Source organism: Gambusia affinis, linkage group LG20 (genome assembly GCF_019740435.1).
Source record: "Gambusia affinis linkage group LG20, SWU_Gaff_1.0, whole genome shotgun sequence".
Taxonomy (NCBI): Eukaryota; Metazoa; Chordata; class Actinopteri; order Cyprinodontiformes; family Poeciliidae; genus Gambusia; species Gambusia affinis.
Genome location: NC_057887.1, coordinates 16,679,801 through 16,700,381, shown reverse-complemented (window position 1 = coordinate 16,700,381; position 20,581 = coordinate 16,679,801). Strand labels below are relative to the sequence as shown.

Genomic DNA, 20,581 nt, shown 5'->3' with positions numbered 1-20,581 from the left:
CCTGGAGCTCTCAATGTTGGTTGTGAAAGTGGCCAGAAAGCCTCATGTCAGTGGCTCTGGATCAGTTCACTCTTAAGAAATAAAATTTCATTCCATTCAACTTTAATTTTATTCCTGTAAATAAACCCTTTCATTCCCAACTACTATTCTCGTGGTGGTCAGAAAAACATTTAAATCTCATTTAACTAAGTGGTACTAATTCATATTTGGGCCAGCTGATTCTTAAGAAATCTAACAGATTATGGCCACTGATCAACACTCTGTCTTGCAGGATAATTCAAGTAATTTAACCACGTTTTTATACAGTTGACCAGGAGTAGATTATAGAAATTAACACAATGTTTCCCTGCTAGAGTGGATAAAAAACAATCCACTCTAGACAAAAACCTCCCATACGAAAATGACCCAAACTGCAAAGTTGCCAAATGGCAAGATTGTCAACATCCCATGCAAACATGATAATGGAATTAATCGGGCTGCTAGTCATTGCACCCTTTCGTCCTTCTGTATTTGTACATTTTTGGTCTTTTGACACATTTTGAACCAAACTAAAGGCAGTTTGATATGTGCTACCTACCATTTGTTAATCCATTCCTGGAAGAAGGGCCATTTTGTGGCAGTTTTTACAAGTGATGGTACATGGAATTTTCCAGAACAATTTGTGTCATTTCAAACATTGTCATTTAATTCAAATCCTACTTTTCTTTCATACATGTAAAGAATCGGTTTCATTCTCAGGGACTTTAAACAGGGACTATTTATTTTTAAACAACTATTTATGTAGTTAGCTGTTTTCACAAAGCATAGGCATAAAGATTCAGAAAAATTTTCCTTATGATGTCATGTAGATGGAGATTATTTGGTGAAAACATTATATTAGGCCCTATTTCTGTTGGTTGTGATTCTGGTATCCCCACATTTGAGGTGACTTGTATGAAATATGGCACATTATGATCCCAGGTTAAACCAAAATAACTGAGCAGTTTTTGTTTCTCAAATTGACTCTGAGTGGAGTATAAACATGTCTTTGGTTGTTAATCATTGGTTGTTAAAGTTTGATTGAAAGATTTAATGTGATCGCTACGAAATGACGCCCACTGCAGAATTTTTTTTTTTTTTCACTAACCATGATTTTGCCATTTATCTTTAGGTCATAAAATACTAAACTATAGTATAAATCAAAACTTAAATTCCACGATGTAGGTGCATTGATAATGTGTAGATATGAAATTATGGTTTAAATTGGCGATGGGGTCAATTGACCCCGAGCCGATAAATTCAGAAGATGTATTTATCAACATGAAGAAGCACAAGTTACCTCTTGTTGGAAGTGAATAATGGGACCTAATTGAGCTGTAACATGCTGGCTGGTTGCCAGGCTGTTGAACTGAAAAAGTAGAGCTCAGAAGGAGCTCTACTGAGAGGGAAATTGCTGTTAAAACCTTGCAGGACATTCTCACACAGACATGTATTAATTTATAACCCACGCTTAGATCAGGTTGCATTTAATTGATGGGAAGTTGCAAGTTGCATTTACCTGCAAGTGTGATGTGTTTGGTTTAACTGCACCTGAGCGGCCTTTTCTGTCAGCTAGAGCGCAGACGTGTTAAAGTCGGATCAATTCTCCAGAGAAGCTGCACAGCCTGTCTCCTGGCACCTGCCTCACGAAGAACAGGCAAGAGGAAAAGAGGGGAGGATGAGGAGGGGGAGGAGGAGGAAAAACCCAGCTGCCTCTGTGCCTGAGCCCCGTGCTGCTTTTAAAGGAGCGGGAGGGAGAGGAGGGAGACTGCTGGCACCATCTGTACACGTCTTTTGTATTCCAGCCCTCGTCTTTACACAGAGTGAGGCTGGTGTGCTCAGTGTTCAAATGAAAGGATAGGAGCTGCCTTTTGGGGGCGGGGGTGGTTGCAGCGCACTTGTGTGTCGATGCAGAAACTCGGCGTCAGAGGACATCTTGTGCCCTATTTATTTGTGCTCTGTACAGTGTCAGTAAAGCTCGTACTGTGTTTGCAAGCAGCCATGTGTGGCCACATACCTGGGTTGCCAGGTTTGTGAAGGCAGTCAGCAGCTTTTGTTTGCTCAGCCCTCCTTATCAACCCCATTAGCCTGGTGTCTCCTCTGTCAGTGACTCACTGAAGTCTTTTTTTATTGTGAAGGTAGGATGTGCAAGGCGGACCATGTGTGTATGTTGCAGTGTAGATGCAAGGACAGCTCTCTGCTGTCACACTGAAGTGACGTTTTTTATTATTATTATTATTATTGCATGAACTGCAGTTAAAGTCAGTCACCCATCCAGCCCCCCAGGCCCTGAAGTGGTGTGAAGCATAAGGAGAAGTTGCTACCTTCCTCTTAGATTGAATCCACTTCCCTTTTTTGTTTCTGCTGCTTGAGACAGCAGCTTCATAAAATCAGAGGGAGTAAAGAGTAAAGCACTCACTTTTACTTTATGTGCAAAGCAAAAGTGAGTGCTTTGTACATAAACAGTCACTGCAGAAGAAAAGCATATGATGATCCAACAGACTGTGTTGGCTGTCAAACTGTGCGGTATGTGGGTAAGTGTAGGTAGAAGAAATGGAGTCAGGGTGAACTCTAGTGGCCATGAGGAATAATTACAGCCATGATTTATGTTATTTCCCTCTATAAATTAAGTCTGCAGTTATGTTGGGGTTTTTTTTACTGTTGGAGAGATTTGGCTTAAAAAGTATTAAGGATGTAAATAGAGGTTTGTAGAATATATTTTTCTTGCTAATTGTGATATTTGGTGAGCAGAGTTTTACAATTTATAATATAAACTATCCACATCCTATGAGCTGTTTCACTTCTAATATTACAACCACAAATTTTATTTGGCTTTTAAGTGACAGAATAACACAAAGTTGGGAAAATTATGCAAAATTTTTTTTTTCCACAAACAAAAGTCTCATAAGTTTGATGTGCATTTTGTATCCCACTCTCTTATCTGTAATCACATCATTTGTAATTATTTACTGAATTAACTTTATTTAATTCAGGATTCATGAATTGTTTCTATCAGACATTTGGCAAATGTCTGATAGAAATTTTCCAACATATATGTTAAAATATTTTGCGTTTGAACACAAATTTTAGATTTTTGTAAATTTGTAAATAGTTAAATAGTTATATTTGCCCTGTGTTGTAGTTTCTTTCTCTCATAAAGCTATGATCCATCATTGACTTTAATTGCTGTTTAGCTGCTCATTGAGGTAAATAACATTCTAATACCGTAGTTAAACACTAAGGAACTGCTTATTAGAAACTTAATTTCAGTTTATGCAGGAGTTACTGAGACTGATATCTCTGCTATCTAATTTTGCTTTTAGCTCTTTGTCGCTGTTTTTTGTTCCACCCTGTCCTACATATTCGGTCCTTCCGTAAGGAACCTGACTGGAAGGAGTGATTCCCAGAGTGGAAAATACAATCATGTATTGACCAGTGCTGTCAAATTCTCTTCTTCTGCTCTCTCTCCAGCTCTGTTGTCTTCGTGGTGTGAGGAACTGGGACGGCTCCTCCTCCTCCGTCACCAGAAGAACAGGCAGAACGAGCCTCCGGGAAAAGTGCCCATGCAGCCCCCGATGAGCTCCATGAAACCAGGCCTCTCGCATGGGTTGGTGTCACTTTGCTGTTGCCATTAACACATTATATGCATTAATGTTGTGTCAGCTGACAGACCATGCTAGTCAAGAAATTCCTACTAGCCGTATGTATTCAACATAAGTGATGTGTTTGTGTTGCCCCTCTGCAGAGATGGTTCTTTCCCCTACGACTCAGTTCCCTGGCAGCAAAACACCAATCAGCCTCCGGGTTCGGTGTCTGTGGTGACCACTGTCTGGGGCGTGACCAACACGTCACAGAGCCAGGTAATATTCTTTCCCTGCAAGAAGTTCTGTTCGAGTTGGATCTCATCTCATGTTATGAAAACCTGAGTTTATGTCGTTTTCCAACAGGTGTTAGGGAATCCCATGGCCAATAACAATAATCCCATGAATCCTGGGGGTAACCCTTTGACCTCAGGGATGTCTGGTAGCAATCCGGGTATGAACTCTCCTCAGTTCACTGGTCCACAGCAGCAGTTCCCCAACAAAGGCAACTCAAACCAAGGGTACATGCAGCAGGGTATGTATGGACGACCCAACTACCCTGGAGGTGGAGGTTACGGTGGAAAGTAAGTGAACTCTGGACTTTTTACATTGTATTGTTTAGAAAATTGAGCTTGTAGTAACTTTTATTGTGTTGTTTCTTGGCAAAGTTACCCAGGAGGACCAAATGCTGGACCTGGTGGGATAGGCATCCCTCCGAACTCTCGTCCACCGTCGGATTTTACACAACCTGCTGCTGCTGCTGCAGCTGCCGCTGTTGCTGCAGCGGCTGCAACCGCAACTGCCACTGCCACAGCAACTGTAGCGGCCCTGCAGGAGACTCAGAACAAGGACATGAACCAGTATGGACCGGTAAGACAAAGTTTGCTGCTTGGAGCAAGAATAAAACTCTTCAATTCTCATTCAAATCAGCTGTCTTTTTAGCCGTAATTATCTTTGCATTTAAGTACATTTCTTTCATTACTGAAAGAACTGTCCCATTAATGACTGTTCGGACAGTCAATCAGTCTAGTAATGACACACTTCACTCAGGTGTCCCAACACCTCAGGCGTCTTCCACCTCACTCTTGTTTACCGTTGAAGTATGACAGAGAAATCAGTTGCACTTATTTGTTAACCTGTTTTTAAATTTTTTCACCAAGGTGTCACAACACTTGGGTGAAATGGATATAGGCACATTACTGAACATCATAATTCTATAACAAAATAAAAGACTCGTACAATAAAAATAATTAGTGTTTTGTTCATACTTTTATGGAACTTGCATGGTTGTATATTTCAAGAAGTAATTATTTAATTAGCCTATGATCTATTAAGAAGTTTATAGGTTTCAGAAAATAAGCTGCAAGTTCAATCAAATCTTCTAAATTATTAAGCATCTTATTAAGCAATACCAGTGCAGCCTGGTAGTTTGTAAATTTAATGAAAATAACCTGGATGTTTCATTAAAAGGAATGAAAATTAGACTTTAAGTCCTGGAAAATACCTTGTAGGTTCCGGAAGGCGCCCTGTAAGTTCAGTGCTAGTGGATTAAAAGATGTGGAGGGAGTTCCAGAAAGTAATTTGTAAGTTCAGTGAAAGTAGCCTATAAGTTCTGGGAAAGTACAGGCAGTGTTATGCTGTGTCTTTTCTCTTTCTTGTCAGATAGTTTTGTCTTTTACAGTGTATTTTTAAAATCAAACATTTACTAAATCAGAGATGGTTGATTGAACCCATTTCGTTTTCCAGATGAGTTCCTCTTTCCAGATGGGACCAAACCAGGCATACAACAACCAGTTCATTAATCAGTCAGGACCCCGTGGTCCTCCATCTTTACCTGGAAACCTGGGTGCAGGCATGAATGCATCAAACATGAGTGGGCCTCCAATGGGAATGAACCAGCCCAGGGGCCAAGGCATGGGGCCATTTGGGGCCCATGGCCAAAGGATGCCCCAGCATGGCTACGCTGGACCCCGGCCTCAAGGCATGGGCATGCAGAGCATGAAAAGACCATATCCAGGAGAGGTGAGTGGTCTATTCAACACCCTCTGATATTTATCTGCATTTTGTGTGCTGAATATTAGTTTTCACCCTCAGCCAAACTATGGTGGGCAACAGTATGGACCAAACAACCAGTTCCCCAACCAGCAGGGACAATACCCCACCCCCAATGGCTCGAGGCCACTGCCATCCCCCAGCTACCCTGGACAGAGGATGCCAGGACAGCAGCTGCAAGGCCAATACCCTCCACATGGCGGTCCCATGGGCCAGTACTATAAGGTGCTTTTTGCTAAAAATGTGATGATTAATAGGTCAAAACATAAAATATTGTGTTATTAATTTGATTAATCTAATTGCAGCAAGAGCCACCATTCAATGGCCAAACAAATAACTTCTCTGGAAGTGGATACCAATATAACCAGGCCAATATGAATGGGGTAAGAGAGCCTTTATTGCTATGTCTAATTTTATTACTTGGCCCATCTTCCAATGAATATCTAACTTAAGTTCAACTGTTTTCTGCTTAGCCTCCTAGACCGCTGGGCAACTACCCACACTCACCAGTGCCGGGTAACCCCACTCCACCAATGACTCCGGGCAGTAACATCCCTCCATACCTGTCGCCAAACCAAGACGTGAAGCCACCTTTCCCTCCAGACATCAAACCAAATATCACTGCCCTTCCTCCACCTCCAGGTCAGTTTCTGACAAATCTGAAATGAGGGAAATAAAGAATGTCCCAAAATCTTTTTACAGCCTGAATGCTCTTGTCTCCTTGTCCTCAATTTCAGCCAGCCACAATGAGGAACTACGACTGACGTTTCCTGTGCGGGACGGGGTTGTGTTAGAGCCCTTCAGGCTGGAGCACAACCTGGCTGTGAGCAACCACGTCTTCCACTTACGGCCCTCTGTGCACCAAACGCTCATGTGGAGGTAAAACTCGGTGAAACTTTAAATCTTCATGATTAACTTTTGCCCATCTGTATTTTACTGACTAAATCCAAATTTATTCACGAACTAAGAAAGGGACATTTTACTACCTGTTTGGTTTTCAGACAACTTTAAATTTGAGTTGAAATCCACCCACAGTCCTTAAACAAGGTCTAAAATGCCAAACAAATTACTACAAGTGCCATTTTAAGGATTATTTGCAACAAACCAAAGGTCTTGGAGCTCAGAAACCCTGCTTCAATTAACTGAGCTTTAGTCTGGGACACACTACTCTTTACTTTATAGATTTTGAAATAGAGCTGATGTTGGCTATTAGACACCATAAAAGCAGTGAAATGGCCCATTACACACTTTAAAAAACTGTAGCTTATTTTAGCATTGTGTGGTTTCATTTTTGTGGAACCTATAGGTAATAACATATTTCCATTCTGGTAGGTTCCAGGTTAATACTTCGCACTCAAATGCCCAGAATGTTACAAAAATGTAGGAAAAATTTTAAGAAACTTGAGTCCAGGAAGCTTCAAATTTTGTCTCTTAAATTGTGCTTGTTTGCAGGTCAGACCTGGAGCTGCAGTTTAAATGTTACCACCATGAAGACCGTCAGATGAACACTAACTGGCCGGCATCGGTCCAAGTCAGCGTCAATGCCACGCCGCTCACAATAGAGCGAGGTGACAACAAAACATCGCACAAACCGTTGCACTTGAAACATGTGTGCCAGCCGGGAAGGAACACGATCCAGATCACAGTGACCGCCTGCTGTTGTGTGAGTAAACTAAAGTCCAGAATGAGCAGGAAAACAAATCTAATATAACATTTTCTAATAATAAAAAAATCAATTACATTTTAGATTAGATTTGATCGTTTTTATGAGTGTTTATCTCCATAATTCATGAAACTGCTTAACTGCAAGGAAAATAAAACTGCTGTGCATGAAATGGCTTCTTTATGGCTATGAAATGTAAGTAGATAGGAACAAAGTGGCTATGTGTTGGAATGAGAGAGGAGCATGAATTGACCTGGAGGCATTTATAACTTGTACACCTGAGAAGGATGTTGGTGATAGTTACCACAACGTTTCCTTCCACAGTCGCACCTGTTTGTGCTGCAGCTGGTGCACAGGCCGTCAGTCCGCTCCGTCCTGCAGGGTCTCCTAAAGAAGAGGCTGCTGCCTGCAGAGCACTGCATCACCAAGGGTATAATCCACTCTCCCATAAGCCGCACCACAATGTCCTAATTATAATTAGACGTTGTGCTTTAAACATTTTTCCTCCTTCTTTCCTCTTTAAAGTCAAGAGGAACTTCAGCAGCGTGGCAGCGTCGACAGGGAACGCCACGCTCAACGGAGAAGATGGAGTTGAGCAAACAGCCATCAAGGTTTCTCTCAAATGTCCGATCACTTTCCGACGAATACAACTTCCAGCAAGGGGGCATGACTGCAAACATGTTCAGGTGAGATGGGCGTTTTGAAAAATATCATAAGCAAATCAGAAATTTTTAAAGTATATGATTAAAGACATGATTGTTTCCTTTGTTCCAGTGTTTTGATTTGGAATCATATCTACAACTGAACTGTGAGCGGGGAACGTGGCGATGTCCAGTATGCAAGTACGTTTACTCTCTTTAGGTTCACAGTTGATTTGTTGTCCACTTAATTGTCTCTGCATTCAGATGGAAGACTTCTTAATTACTCTTATCTCTCCATAGTAAAACAGCTTTGTTAGAAGGACTGGAAGTCGACCAGTATATGTGGGGAATACTGAATGCCATTCAAAAGTATGCCGATTTAAAGACATTTTACTGCACAAATGAGCTTTTCCCACCTTTTTATTCCCTAATCATTTGACTCCAACTGTTTCCCATCAGCTCTGAGTTTGAGGAAGTCACAATTGACCCAACGTGTAGCTGGCGACCTGTGGCGATCAAATCTGACATCCACATTAAGGAGGATCCAGATGGACCACTGGCGAAGAGGTTTAAGACGATGAGTCCCAGTCAAATGACCATGCCCAACGTGATGGATATGATCGCTCAACTCGGCCCTGGACCATCACCGTACCAGTCGATGCCCTCGGGGCAAGGTGGCAACAGTAGCGAATATGGCAGCCAAGGTAGTTGGTCTTTTGCAGCTCTAGAGAGCAAAGACCATCCAAACCTAAATGTGTGTTTACATTTGTTATTCTGTTTTCAGGCAACAATTACCAAGGACACGGGAACTTTGACTTCCCCCATGGCGCTCCAGGTGGTACGTCAATGAATGACTTCATGCACGGTCCTCAGCTGTCTCACCCACCCGACATTCCGAATAGCCTGATGACGCAAGACAAACCCTTGTCCCACAACATGCCTGACACGGTGAGTCCTCCAGCCATTGTTCTTCTATTTCGGAATTTTCTATTTCACTTTTATTTGCATGTTCTTAATTAAGATGTCAAAATGATATGTATTATCCATCCATCCATCCATCCGTCCATCCATCCATCCATCCATTTTCTTTACACCCTTGACTCTAGGGGGCTCAGAAAAGGTGCTGGTTGTTATGTATTAGTAACAAGTCATATTCCTCACATCCCTCTCTGAATCTCTACAGATACCTCATTCTGCCGGGCCTGACCAGACGCACGGTCCGCTGCAGCAGAGCTTACATCCATCTCCGCACCCCGGGAGCCAATCAGGGCAGCAGCTACACCACAGTGGCCCCCCTCAGCCCTCACGGCAAGCACCGCTGCCTCAGCAGCAGCAAGCACAGCAGCAACAGCCCACCGCCAACAACCATCCCCACACCGACCTGGCCTTCAATCCCTCCAGCGGTTTGGACAGCCAAGCGGGGTCGGACATGCCCGAGCCTTCGTTAGATGTGAGTTGTGGAAAACCCAAAGACACAGCACATTCCCCTGGAACTTTTACACATTTGGTTGCATTATAAAAACCAAAAGTTAATGTTGTGAGACGTTTCTCCAGTCATTTGCAAATCTCCTTTTCTGTTTTGCAGCTTCTCCCTGAGCTCGCTAACCCAGACGAACTTTTGTCGTATCTGGATCCCCCAGACCTCCCCAGCAATAGCAACGATGACCTTCTGTCGCTCTTTGAAAACAACTGAGAGGCTTTCAGACACCCACACACATAAACTTTTACCGATCGCCTGAAGCTTCCCTGAGAAACCGTGGCAGTTACTCAGTACTTGATCAACACAAAGATGCACTCCCTTTCTCTTCTTCCTCTTGTACAATTTACATTCGCCAGCGCAGATTGACTGCAAAGAATCTCAAAGAAACTCAAAAGACACGGCAGGATTTGGTGGAGCTGCCACGCCCCTCCACGTCCTGTGGTGACACCCTTGACTGTGCAGCTATAGTTGATTTTATTTTTACACCACACACATGTACGTGTGCTCACTAGTAACATGTTGTAGCATTTTTTAAATATTTTTTTTTTGTTTTCTTTTGAAGCTAAAAAAAAATGAACTCATTGTATAAAGCAGAAAAATAACTGAAAAAAACTGTGCTCTCTGGCCAGTGTGTGTTATGTTTTGTAGTCTGAGAGGCCACAACTTCCTGGTGTCACTGCTCCATTCCCTGACTGGTCTGGTTAGTCGCACTGTTTTGTCCATCACCTAAAAGCACAAGAAATTTTAGCACTGCAAAAAACGAAACAAAACAACAACAAAAAAAAACATCTTTACAAAAAGGAATAAGATCAGTTTTCTATACATTTGCTGCCAGCATTTTAAAAAGATTTTTGAAAGAAATTGGCTTCCATTTTGCCTACAATTGTTCTGTGTATTTATTTCAGTCTGTGAAGTCTGACTGAAGTAGGGAGCATTTGAAGCCTACAATAACAGAAAGTACATACATGATGCCTGGTCATGATGCCTCTTTTACAAATGACTGATTTGTTTCTTAAAAAAACAAAACAATAGATAAAAAGAAAGATTGAAGTTCCTGCCATGTTATCTGCTTCCATCTGCTCTGCATGAGCCTTATTTTCTGTATTTTTGTATCATTTCACCTCTCCTTAAATAATGTGCTGTTGAGGTAGTCTTCAAAGTGCATGTGTGCCAAGCCCTTTGTCAAATGGTGTTTTTTCTCTTTGTCAAATTTGTTTTGATTTTATTTAACACTAACATTGAAGGTATCAGTGGTACATCTGTCATGTATCTACTGGTTGTTCTTTATTTTTATTTTCCTTCGCTGCTGCATAATTACGCTGTCCATCGTTATTTTTGAGAAACTGCTCACCAAAGCTAGAGGGATGAGGATGAGAATGTTTGTGTTTGCTCGGTCCTGTGTAAGGCTGCGAGTGCATGGGTGCGTCTCAATAAGTTAGAATATCATTGAAAAGTTTATGTATTTCAGTAATTCATTTCAAAATGTTTTTTATTCTATAGTTTCATTACATACAGGGTACTTCAGGCATTTATTTTTCATGCATTTGAATGATGAAAATCCCAAAGTAGATTTCACAAACATGGAATAAAGACATGTGGTGACTACAAAGGTCACATTCCCAGCAGAAGTCATGATGGCAGGTCCAACTCATTTCAAAAAGTCTTAGCTTGGCTGTTTGTCCAAATGGTTTTTAATATTATGCTGTCTTTTAATTTTGGCCTCATTTATAAACTATGATTTGTTGTTTGCTGGCATGTAATCTTTTCTCCGTATTTTTATAGAAGTTTTACATCTATGCAGTTTTCTTGTGTTACAAGCATTCATTTTAAATATATTAATGGAAAGTTTTGTGAAAGGATAAAGTCTGGTGGGAGAAAAATGAATCTTATAATAAATTAGTTTTAATTTTTAAGTTGAATTACTAAAATACAACAACTTTTTAAGATAATATAATGTATAGAGATGCACATGTATGTGTGTGAGACTGTGTGTGTATGTGTGCGTGTTTATGCACAGGTGATGGCGAGACAAGCAATGGTTTCTTCCATCACTGCTGTGATTTTCAAAGCAGTATTGGTGTAAGCCTTTTTCGTTGTTGTTTTTTGATGTCATGTTGTTCGAGAAGAGTTGCTTTTCAGTATGCAAATGTATTATTTTTAAGAAATGCTATTGTACTGTAAATATCATTATGTATATTTTTGTATCATCTTGATGATGTTTGTCGTCGTCCGACCTAACCGCACGCGCTCCCCATCAGAGCACCAAACTTCTTCAGCAGTTTTAAAAATCTCATAAGCTACACCCCAATGCACGTCGTTCTCGTTTTCTGCCTTTGTGCTCATCTTCCCTGTGTCAGCTCGAGGTTGTTCTGCTCCACCTTTTTCCATGTTCTCAGATGTCAAACACACTCTGAAGCAATACTTTCGTTTCACACTTGGATCCTAACTGATCTCCGCTTCCTGCTAATAAATTTTAGGTTAACATTTGTTCAGTGATAGTGATTTTAAAACAAAAGAGGTGTGATATCAGCTGGCATTCAGTGTAATTATTGATATATGTGAATATCATGTTCCTAAATGTCAATACATGGTGGTATTTTAAAGATATATCACAACCATATTTTAAAGAAATTCATGATATTGTTTATATTTTTGTTATAGAAAAATGTGGGTTTTAACAAAAAAAAAAGCATGACACCATTTACATTTGTATCCCCCTTTTGTTTGTTTTCGTTTCTCTTTGGTAAATTATTTTGTACTGGTTTTATTATTAATCTGTAAGGCTAGAAATCCAATTTCTTTCAGCTTGATTTAATTTGAACATTTTTTAAGATTTTATCCGTTTCAGCTCTGAGACCATTGACATGTTTCATATCCAAACAATAATGAAACATAAAATTCTTATTATTTTTTTTAATGTATGAATCAATCCGATAAATATTTGTTGTCGCCTCATAATTTCTTCTTACATTCAAGTGTGTCAGTTCAGCATTGGGCAGCAGGCCAAGTGTGCAGTTGCGCAATCACATTAAAGGGCCATTTCTTTTGGGGGATGTTGTTTAGAAAAAAATGTATTAAAAGAAAAATATAAATAAGAAAAAAAACAGAGCAGAAAGGGCCACATTCACAAATCTGGCCTTGAAAGGATGCAGAGGGCAAGGCTTGTTAAATGTCCCAAGGATGTCTGTATATATGTAAATTAACATAGAGACAAGTGAACAGAAATGTATTCATTTTCCTTTGGGAATGTGCATTGTTTCTTCTGAATAATAATAATAATAATAATTAATAAAAAAGCTTGCAACACCTCAACTGGAAGTGGCTGACTATGGAAAATCAAACATGTTAGATTGTGTCTGTGGGTTAACTCGGCATTTTGCCCCCCTTGCTTTGTAATATACTTTCACCCTTTTCTGTTTGGGGGAACTGGAACAGCTAAGTTCTAAATGTACTATTTTGCCTGAGTGTTCTAGTTTCACAGGCATACTCTGAGGTGCTAAAGCTAGAAAAACAACCAGAATAAGGTTACAAACACAAACAGAAAAGCCACTCAGCTGTGCAGAATGATGGTAGTGAAAATAATGGGTCCTGAAGATTGTAACCAAGATCCATAATTTATATGAAAAAAAAAATTATATTATAAAGATTTGGAAAATGACAACAATCTAAGGTGATTCATGCAATGTGGCCATTGTCTCTATGTTTGTACATTGTATGTACAATCATTTCATACTCCAAACTGGTCAGAAAATAAAGGAACTAATTGTGATTTTTAGTCTTGCAGAACTGTATGTAGTTAGATGATGTGACAGCCTAATATTTATCTAATAAATATGTATTCAAATGATTCCTGCATGCCACTCTGTCTTGTCTTTGCTTCCTTCACAACAGCCAGTTGTACAGGCTGTTGGCACAACATCACAAAATGTGAATTATAAGAATCAAATTTGAAGCAGCACTTTAAAATAAAAATTATTTAAATCCATATTTTTTGGATTAAATTAACTGATATACAGAACAATAAGTATGCATTAAAAAATAGAACAGTTGTTGCAAAAGAATCCAGGGTACCGTAGTCTGTTGCTAATGATTTTTTTCTCTTTATGAAAAAAATGTTGAGTTGGGGAGATCCTGTCACCAAGCTCCTCACTTGTAAAGATCTCCTGCAGATATATCCATCCACTCTACATTTGTCCACACCAGCTCTGTCATTCTCAGCCTTCATCGATTTACCAGCCATGCACTCTGTTCAGAAATTATATAAACAGAAATCATGGATCTTACTGTCAACAATGCTCCTAGAACAGGGATGGGCAATCCTGGTCCTCGGGGGCAGGTGTCCTGCAACTCTTTGATGTCTCCCTGGTCCAACATACTTGAATCCAATAGCTGAATCACGTCCCAAGTGCAGTCAGGTTCTCCAGAGTCCTGCTAATGACCTGATTATTTGACTCAGGTGTGTTGAAGTAGAGATACATCTAAAAGTTGCAGGACACCGGCCCTCGAGGATCAGGAATGCCCACCCCTGCCCTGTCCTAGAATATAGCTTTTTTTCATGATTATTTTTTATTTATTGTCACATGCTCCAGTCCATTAGGTGGCGGTAATACGCTCTTAGGCAAACGTGAAAGACATGTCAGCAACCGAACAAGTAGCTTTATACTTTCTGTAGTCATCTGTGTAGCAGGCCTGTTTACATGTCTCAGTAGTCAGACCATGTCTTCTATGTTTGTTGGGAATAACTATGAAAAAAAAAACAAGTCTTGTCGGACTAGGATGAATAAGAGGGCGTCAATGGAAGGAGTTCCTGGTGAGGACAGGGGTAGCGCTGCAGACATTTTAAAGGAGCACGACTACGACTAGCGAACAGTCCTCTCAATGTTTAGTTCGTCCATGGCAAAAACTGATTTAAAATTAAGTTCAGCCAGGTTAAAAATGAACTGAATTGATTAATTTATGTTCATAGTTCACCACTTCAGAATTGGAATGCGTATCGTATGCAATGTTGGGGAATTTGCTGCAGTAAGGCGTATTTTTTACAGTGTGTCTCTGATTAAAATGGTAAAAGTGGTTAGCATTCCATTATAAACTTGATTTGCCCCATAAACATGTACATTCTTCTAATCTGTTACAAAGGCCAGCGTTTTAATTTAAATTGTTAGAATGTGGTTTTATCTTTTTTTTATCTACTCTGTAAATGTCTGTGTTGTTATTTAAAGTGCAAATAAATGTTTTTCTATGAAAACAACTGTTATAAAATATTTTTATCCATCCATCCATCAATGAAAGCTATTGCACCTTCCTACATCCATCCTTTAAAGCAATAAGTCTGTAGTCAATTCATAAGGATTTTGCTTCTTGTTTAAAAATAAAATCTACCAAATATGTGCTATTCTAAGGAGTATAATGCTTTCTTTACTCATACCTGACTCAAACTATCATATTGTCACCTTCCTAAAATGACTTAGGCTATTATTTTACAATAATATGTAACATATATATCATTGTAACTTAGAATATGTCAGGTGACATATTGTCATCTTACATATTGAAGGTGACAATATGTGAGAAATAACTGTTTAAAACCCAAATTTTTTTTTTATTATTTTAAGATTTTGCTTATGAAAATGTTTCACCTCAAAACATCAACATCAATTATATTTGTGCTTGCTGACCAGATCTGGTGCATTCTGGAGTTGTGATTCAGTGCTACACAAAACTTCGCAGGGCTGCAAATGGCCCCTGGGCCACACTTTGAACACCCTTTCTTATTCTTTTCTATATTAGCAGATTGGAATCAACTTATAGGCGCATTCTGCCACCTAGTGTAAAAGAGTATGTAACACCATTAACTGCCACCTACTAAATTTTGTTTTTTAGTTTTGTCATGAAGTAATCTTCATGCTCTCCTTATTTTCTTAATTGTCCATTTTTCCTCTATACTCAGAACAATATGTAACGTAAGTAGACCTACCCTCAGTCTCATCATTATTACTTCCCTTCTATTTCTCTCACTAACATTTTTAAGTAAAACTGACTTGACATATGTATCCCTTTATCAATACCATCGTTATATAATCAGAACTTTGGAGACCTCGTTAGAAAGCAACACGTGGGTTTGTGCTTCCTGTCTCTTCCAATCTCGCGATAGACCCGACACCAAGAGCGTACTTACGTCATGTTGCGAGAGTATCCTTCAATGCTTCCTTCTACACAGCAGTGTGACTTTAGCTTGTTGAGCTGAGTGGATCAGAGTGTGCTGAGGGACAGTAGTTGTTTTAAGATGTTGATTTTGTTAAACAGGTTAAAGTTCGGTTCTCTGGCGTTCACCGCCGCCCGCCTGTACAGCAGCGGACCCGCAACAGCAAATAAAAACCCCCAGGTTTACTTTGACATTGCCGCAGACAGTGAGCCTCTGGGCAGAGTGACATTTGAGGTGAGCAGTTAGGAGCTGTACAGTTTCCTTGTTTTCAGTGTCAGCGTTATTTACTCTGCTACGAAATATTCCTCCATCTTAAAATGTTCTATTTATTTTTCAAGCTCAACGCAGATGTTGTGCCAAAAACAGCAGGTAGGTGTTCATTTATTTTTTCATTGTTATTTTTTTTAACCTGAAAATCACTATAAATGAAATTTAGTACAGGAGTCAGTATAATGGAATTATGACATGTAGAAACTGGGCAAACTAAATGCTACTAAATTTATGCAGAATTCAGTGATAACATCTAAAAGGTATGCAGGTTTGAACTGGTTGAGTTTGGCTGGAATCCTAAAGATTTAATGCAGACTGAGCACAAATCAACTGTTTAAAACTAATCTGCATCTGCTTTCTGGAAAATAACTTATATCTACTATTTCTTATAGAAAACTTCAGAGTGCTGTGCACAGGAGAACATGGATTTGGCTACAAGGGCTCCACTTTCCACAGGGTGATCCCTCAGTTTATGTGTCAGGTAGGGGTTTTCCTCCCTTTATTTATTGTTTTTAATTTCCTTTATTTAACCAGATAAACCCAGCTGAGATCAAGATCTTATTTTCATAAGTTGCATACAACTCACAATGATGTTTAAGATGTCTGCTACCAGTTACAAACCTTAAAGCACAATGATGCACAGCATTCAATGATTGAAGGCATTTGTTCGAAGTATTCATATATAAAACATGTCCATAATTCAGAAGTGGCAGGAATGTTGCTGCTACCAATTTACTACTAGCTTTGAGCGAGAAACAAAATCCATTTCGGCTTTAAAACCCATCCTGCTGTCTGTAGTTTTTAATTATTTTTGTTTTATTTATTTTATGTTTTCAGGGTGGAGACTTCACAAACCACAATGGAACTGGTGGGAAGTCAATTTACGGTTTGAGATTTCCTGATGAAAACTTCAAGCTGAAGCACACTGGACCTGGTAATAATGCTGTTTTGTATATTATTCACATTTCCAGGCTTTATTCTCTAGTAATTAAATACAAGAATTTCCTCTAAAACAGTTGTGTTTGACATAAGACATGAGCAGACACAATAGCCTTAATTTTTGCCATATTTGTACAATAACAGAAAAAAAAGCATTGCATTATAGTAAAATATATTCCTACTGTTATTTAAATTGTCTGGCATGAGTTCTACTATTGCAATGTGATTTTTAAATTTTGCAATTGTGTTTTTTCTGTTAAGCAAATGCTGTAGTAAGATTGTTAAAGTTTTAGTCCTTTCCAAACAAACAAAATTGGGTATGTTGCAAATTTGTGGCATTAGGCGTAACTTTGCATACTAGTTTTTGATCGAAATATTCAACTCTCAGATAGATGAAGTTATTGATGGATGGGAAGTTAACACAGGAATTCCTGCACAGTCATTGCAGATCCATTTTCACAGTACATCCAAATACAGGTTAACTCTGCTAGATCATAACTGGAAGTACTTTACACTTCAACTGCCTGAGTGTTTCCTATATAACATCAGTTATTTGTGTAATGTGCACCAACAGACTCTTTAGAAGCGTTAAGACAAGAAGCGAATTGGCGACATTCTTCTGTCAACAAATAATTAAAACCTTGGCATACCGTCCATCTGCTTCAGGCCTAACAGATTTTCTTACAGGGATTTCTTTAGAAGTGTACTTATTCATAGAGTATAAATTTCATAATTTCAGTTTCTCTAGCATGCCTGCCCTGTCTTGAGATGAACAATTCATCTTCTTTCTTTTCTTTTTGCCAAAAACAAGTGTGTGCATGCACAGTTGGATGTTTCATATACAAGCTGTATGTGGATTATGGAATGGATAATCACAAGGGTGTGCTCTGGTTTCTCAAGCCTCCCAAAACATCTCTGGTGTTTTCCAGAGAAGTGTGTTACATTTTCAATTTACTTTCAGGGGCTTGTTTTTAGTGACAGCTGGTATTTATCAGCCCTAAATCTGTACTGAAGCTCTCTATGTTTAAAATGAGACAAAATGGACCAAAAATGTTTGGAAAGCGTGTCACTCTACATTTAAAAATGTGTTTTTAGACTGACTCTGTAGTTTTAAACTGCTATACCAGAGCATTAAAGGTGGTCATTTTAACCTTTGTTCTGATAGTAAATAAATGATCTGTGCTTTGTTCTAGGCTAAATATTGAGAAACACAGATGTCGTGGATAGCAAATAATGCAGCATATGTTAATTATGCTTAAAAAGAAAGTACATTTGCAAACTGTTTTCCTTCCTCTAAACTTTCAAATAATATCTTCATATGTTGTGGTTTGCAATATATGTGTATATGTGTCAATGTCTACCGCTTAGCTTGTAAACTGAGCAATCTTGTTGATTGGGTAGGCAACCGCATACAACTTTTGTAAAAAAAAAAAGAAAAATCTTTTCTGATACAAAAACTTTTAATTATTTTTCAAAAGTGCCATAAAAACTTTAAATATATCTCTTCTTAATGCATCTGGATAATTTATTGGTTTCACATATTTAAATTGAACGATTAAATAAAAAATAACCGAGATGCACTCGAATAGTTCTTGTCATGTTTATTTTTCTCCACTAGGTGGGGGTTGTGTGCAGTTTTCATAAAATTCTGATCATTGCCGTGTCTGAATGAAATACTGCGTTAGTGGTAGCAGTTGGAATAAAGTCTGTTGTATAAGTAAGGGAGTCAAAAGTCTAAGTGTAAAACTCTGCAGTGCAAGGAAAAAATATGTATTTAGCCGTTGATTAAATATTTTCTTTTATATTTTCTGTGTTTTTAGGTATCTTGTCTATGGCCAATGCTGGACCCAACACCAACGGATCTCAGTTCTTTATTTGCACCACAAAAACAGAGTGGTAGGTACAGGAAAACCTCACCAAAAAGTTTAAAATAATTTAAGCAGTTTTTTCTTTTGGGTAATGTCAGACACTCTTCAAGGGGGCTATCAGAAGTACGTTGCGTTCTTTCTTCATCTTTTCTTACAACTTTGTGGAGGGTCAATTTTAAAATATCCACAATATAAAATTAACCTTTTATAGAAAATATTTGATGCTTTTAGTCTTTATGTCTTTTTCCACTTTTCTCTATAAGAGCTTTGGAACTTGACTTCCCTGCTCTAGACCTAGGAATGTGAGCGCCATCTTCAGGGGCCATAAACATAACAGACAAAAATGACAGTCTCAGATATTTTGAATCTAAGTTACTTAAAATTATTTAGCAGTGATACGAACTTGCTGCGTTATTGGATGTAATGTCCAATCACACGACTGCAATGGTAAAAAGATAAAAAACTTTCCCAAATTTACTTTCAGTGCATTTATTTAGATAGGAAAAAGTGTCTGTCCAAAATTCAAGATAAAAAGCAGGTGATGCATTTACATTTCTTGTTGTGTTCACTTTTAAAGCACTGGAAGGTGAATTTTTTTTCTCTGGTAAAGGTCTTAATTTCCTGCTTCTATTTTAAGCCTGGTATCATCTGACAAAGCAGTGCTCTGATTTAAGAGAGAAATATCCTGTGTGTGAAGAGAAATGTTTCCCCTTCACTGTTAACTCAGCTGCACTTCTTGCTTGGAATATTTGTAGCAAACGTATTCAGTCAGTCACACACAGATTTGACAAATGCCGATTTAAAAAAAATAAAATAAAATTTTGCCAAGAAAACAGTTCCAGTCCTATCTACCATTGCCCATCAGACAATATAGATTTAGATGTCATGTAATCATCCATGTACAGCATGGTACTCCTTTTCTGTTGAAGTGGTGTTTTTGTTTTTAAACACAAACACCACTTCAACACTATAACACCAACACCATAATGATTTATTTATGTCTAAGATGTATTTATCCTTTATATAAGAGTGTAGATATGAACTTTCAAGGTAGTTTCTTTTCCCCGTATGGTCATGAAAAGAGAAAGTTCTGTGAATCATGGTTGAGGATAGTGAAATGGCTTCAAAAGCTGATCCATTACTCTTCTTGAAGACAGAAGTCTTGGTCGATCATCTCACTGTCTAAGCATTAAAACAAAGCTCTTCTTCTCTCAGGCTTGATGGTAGGCATGTTGTCTTTGGCAGCGTGAAGGAGGGAATGGACGTGATCAAAAAAGTGGAATCCTACGGTTCCCGCTCTGGGCACACTTCCAGGAGGATCACGATCACAGCCTGCGGAGAGGTCGAGTAGACGCCCACGTGAGGACCGGGTTCTGTCAGAGTCTGCTGTAATCTCAACAGAAGATACCTTTCATTATTCATCGCACGAAGAGCTACCTCTCTTTGGTGAAAATGGATGACTGTATTTCATGTTTCTATGGTGTCATTTGAATGGTGTTGGTTTTTACTCTGGTACCATGTGAGGCCCTTCAAATGTGAAACTTTCAATTGTAAATCAGGTTCTATGCATTTTTAAAAATGTATAAATTACATTTTTTTGTGAAAGTGGGATTATTTGTTAAATCTTTTTAGCAATGCATGATTGAAACAATGATTGTTGTCCTAAAATAATACTTTTTACTTGAAAACTGTGAAATAAAGAGAATTACTTCAATGTTATGAAAGTATTTTGCAAGTTTTCTTTCGTGCATTGCATTATGACAGTGGTTGTATAAAATGGCCATCGTAATGTATTGCCTTAAATGATTTTACTACAGCGACATAATCTCACAGAAAAATGTAGAAAAAAAATATTATTTTGGGAGTT

At 38.7% G+C, this 20,581-nt stretch overlaps 2 protein-coding genes across 4 annotated transcripts in view; both read left to right on the top strand.

Moving 5' to 3' along the window:
- LOC122822687 (zinc finger MIZ domain-containing protein 1-like) overlaps window positions 1–13,282 on the top strand; it is a 118,800-nt gene extending 105,518 nt beyond the window's left edge. For 2 of the 3 annotated variants that reach the window (XM_044101500.1, XM_044101502.1), the window contains 19 exons: window positions 3,490–3,625; window positions 3,764–3,878; window positions 3,966–4,183; window positions 4,268–4,469; window positions 5,346–5,621; window positions 5,694–5,876; window positions 5,957–6,034; window positions 6,125–6,293; window positions 6,389–6,530; window positions 6,984–7,031; window positions 7,104–7,314; window positions 7,639–7,744; window positions 7,840–8,000; window positions 8,089–8,156; window positions 8,256–8,324; window positions 8,415–8,659; window positions 8,740–8,903; window positions 9,139–9,405; window positions 9,541–13,282. In XM_044101500.1, coding sequence (XP_043957435.1) covers window positions 3,490–3,625; window positions 3,764–3,878; window positions 3,966–4,183; window positions 4,268–4,469; window positions 5,346–5,621; window positions 5,694–5,876; window positions 5,957–6,034; window positions 6,125–6,293; window positions 6,389–6,530; window positions 6,984–7,031; window positions 7,104–7,314; window positions 7,639–7,744; window positions 7,840–8,000; window positions 8,089–8,156; window positions 8,256–8,324; window positions 8,415–8,659; window positions 8,740–8,903; window positions 9,139–9,405; window positions 9,541–9,648 — 2,966 coding nt within the window. In that variant the 3' untranslated portion in view covers window positions 9,649–13,282. The remainder of the gene's footprint in view (window positions 1–3,489; window positions 3,626–3,763; window positions 3,879–3,965; window positions 4,184–4,267; window positions 4,470–5,345; window positions 5,622–5,693; window positions 5,877–5,956; window positions 6,035–6,124; window positions 6,294–6,388; window positions 6,531–6,983; window positions 7,032–7,103; window positions 7,315–7,638; window positions 7,745–7,839; window positions 8,001–8,088; window positions 8,157–8,255; window positions 8,325–8,414; window positions 8,660–8,739; window positions 8,904–9,138; window positions 9,406–9,540) is intronic. The other variant, XM_044101501.1, reaches the window with a different exon arrangement.
- Window positions 13,283–15,600: 2,318 nt separating this feature from the next.
- On the top strand, window positions 15,601–20,443 carry ppifb (peptidylprolyl isomerase Fb). Its single transcript, XM_044101503.1, has 6 exons — window positions 15,601–15,871; window positions 15,976–16,006; window positions 16,300–16,388; window positions 16,745–16,841; window positions 18,667–18,742; window positions 19,930–20,443. The coding sequence occupies exons 1-6, from the start codon at window positions 15,719–15,721 to the stop codon at window positions 20,063–20,065; spliced, it is 582 nt and encodes a 193-aa protein (XP_043957438.1). The 5' UTR covers window positions 15,601–15,718; the 3' UTR covers window positions 20,066–20,443.
- The last annotated feature ends 138 nt before the right edge of the window (window positions 20,444–20,581 follow it).

Excerpts from the sequence above, each read along its gene's own strand:
- ppifb (XM_044101503.1), top strand. The coding sequence starts at position 15,719 with ATGTTGATTTTGTTAAACAGGTTAAAGTTCGGTTCTCTGGCGTTCACC. Across the intron at positions 16,842-18,666 it reads GCTGAAGCACACTGGACCTG|GTATCTTGTCTATGGCCAAT; the intron begins GTAATAATGCTG and ends CTGTGTTTTTAG. Across the intron at positions 18,743-19,929 it reads TGCACCACAAAAACAGAGTG|GCTTGATGGTAGGCATGTTG; the intron begins GTAGGTACAGGA and ends TTCTTCTCTCAG.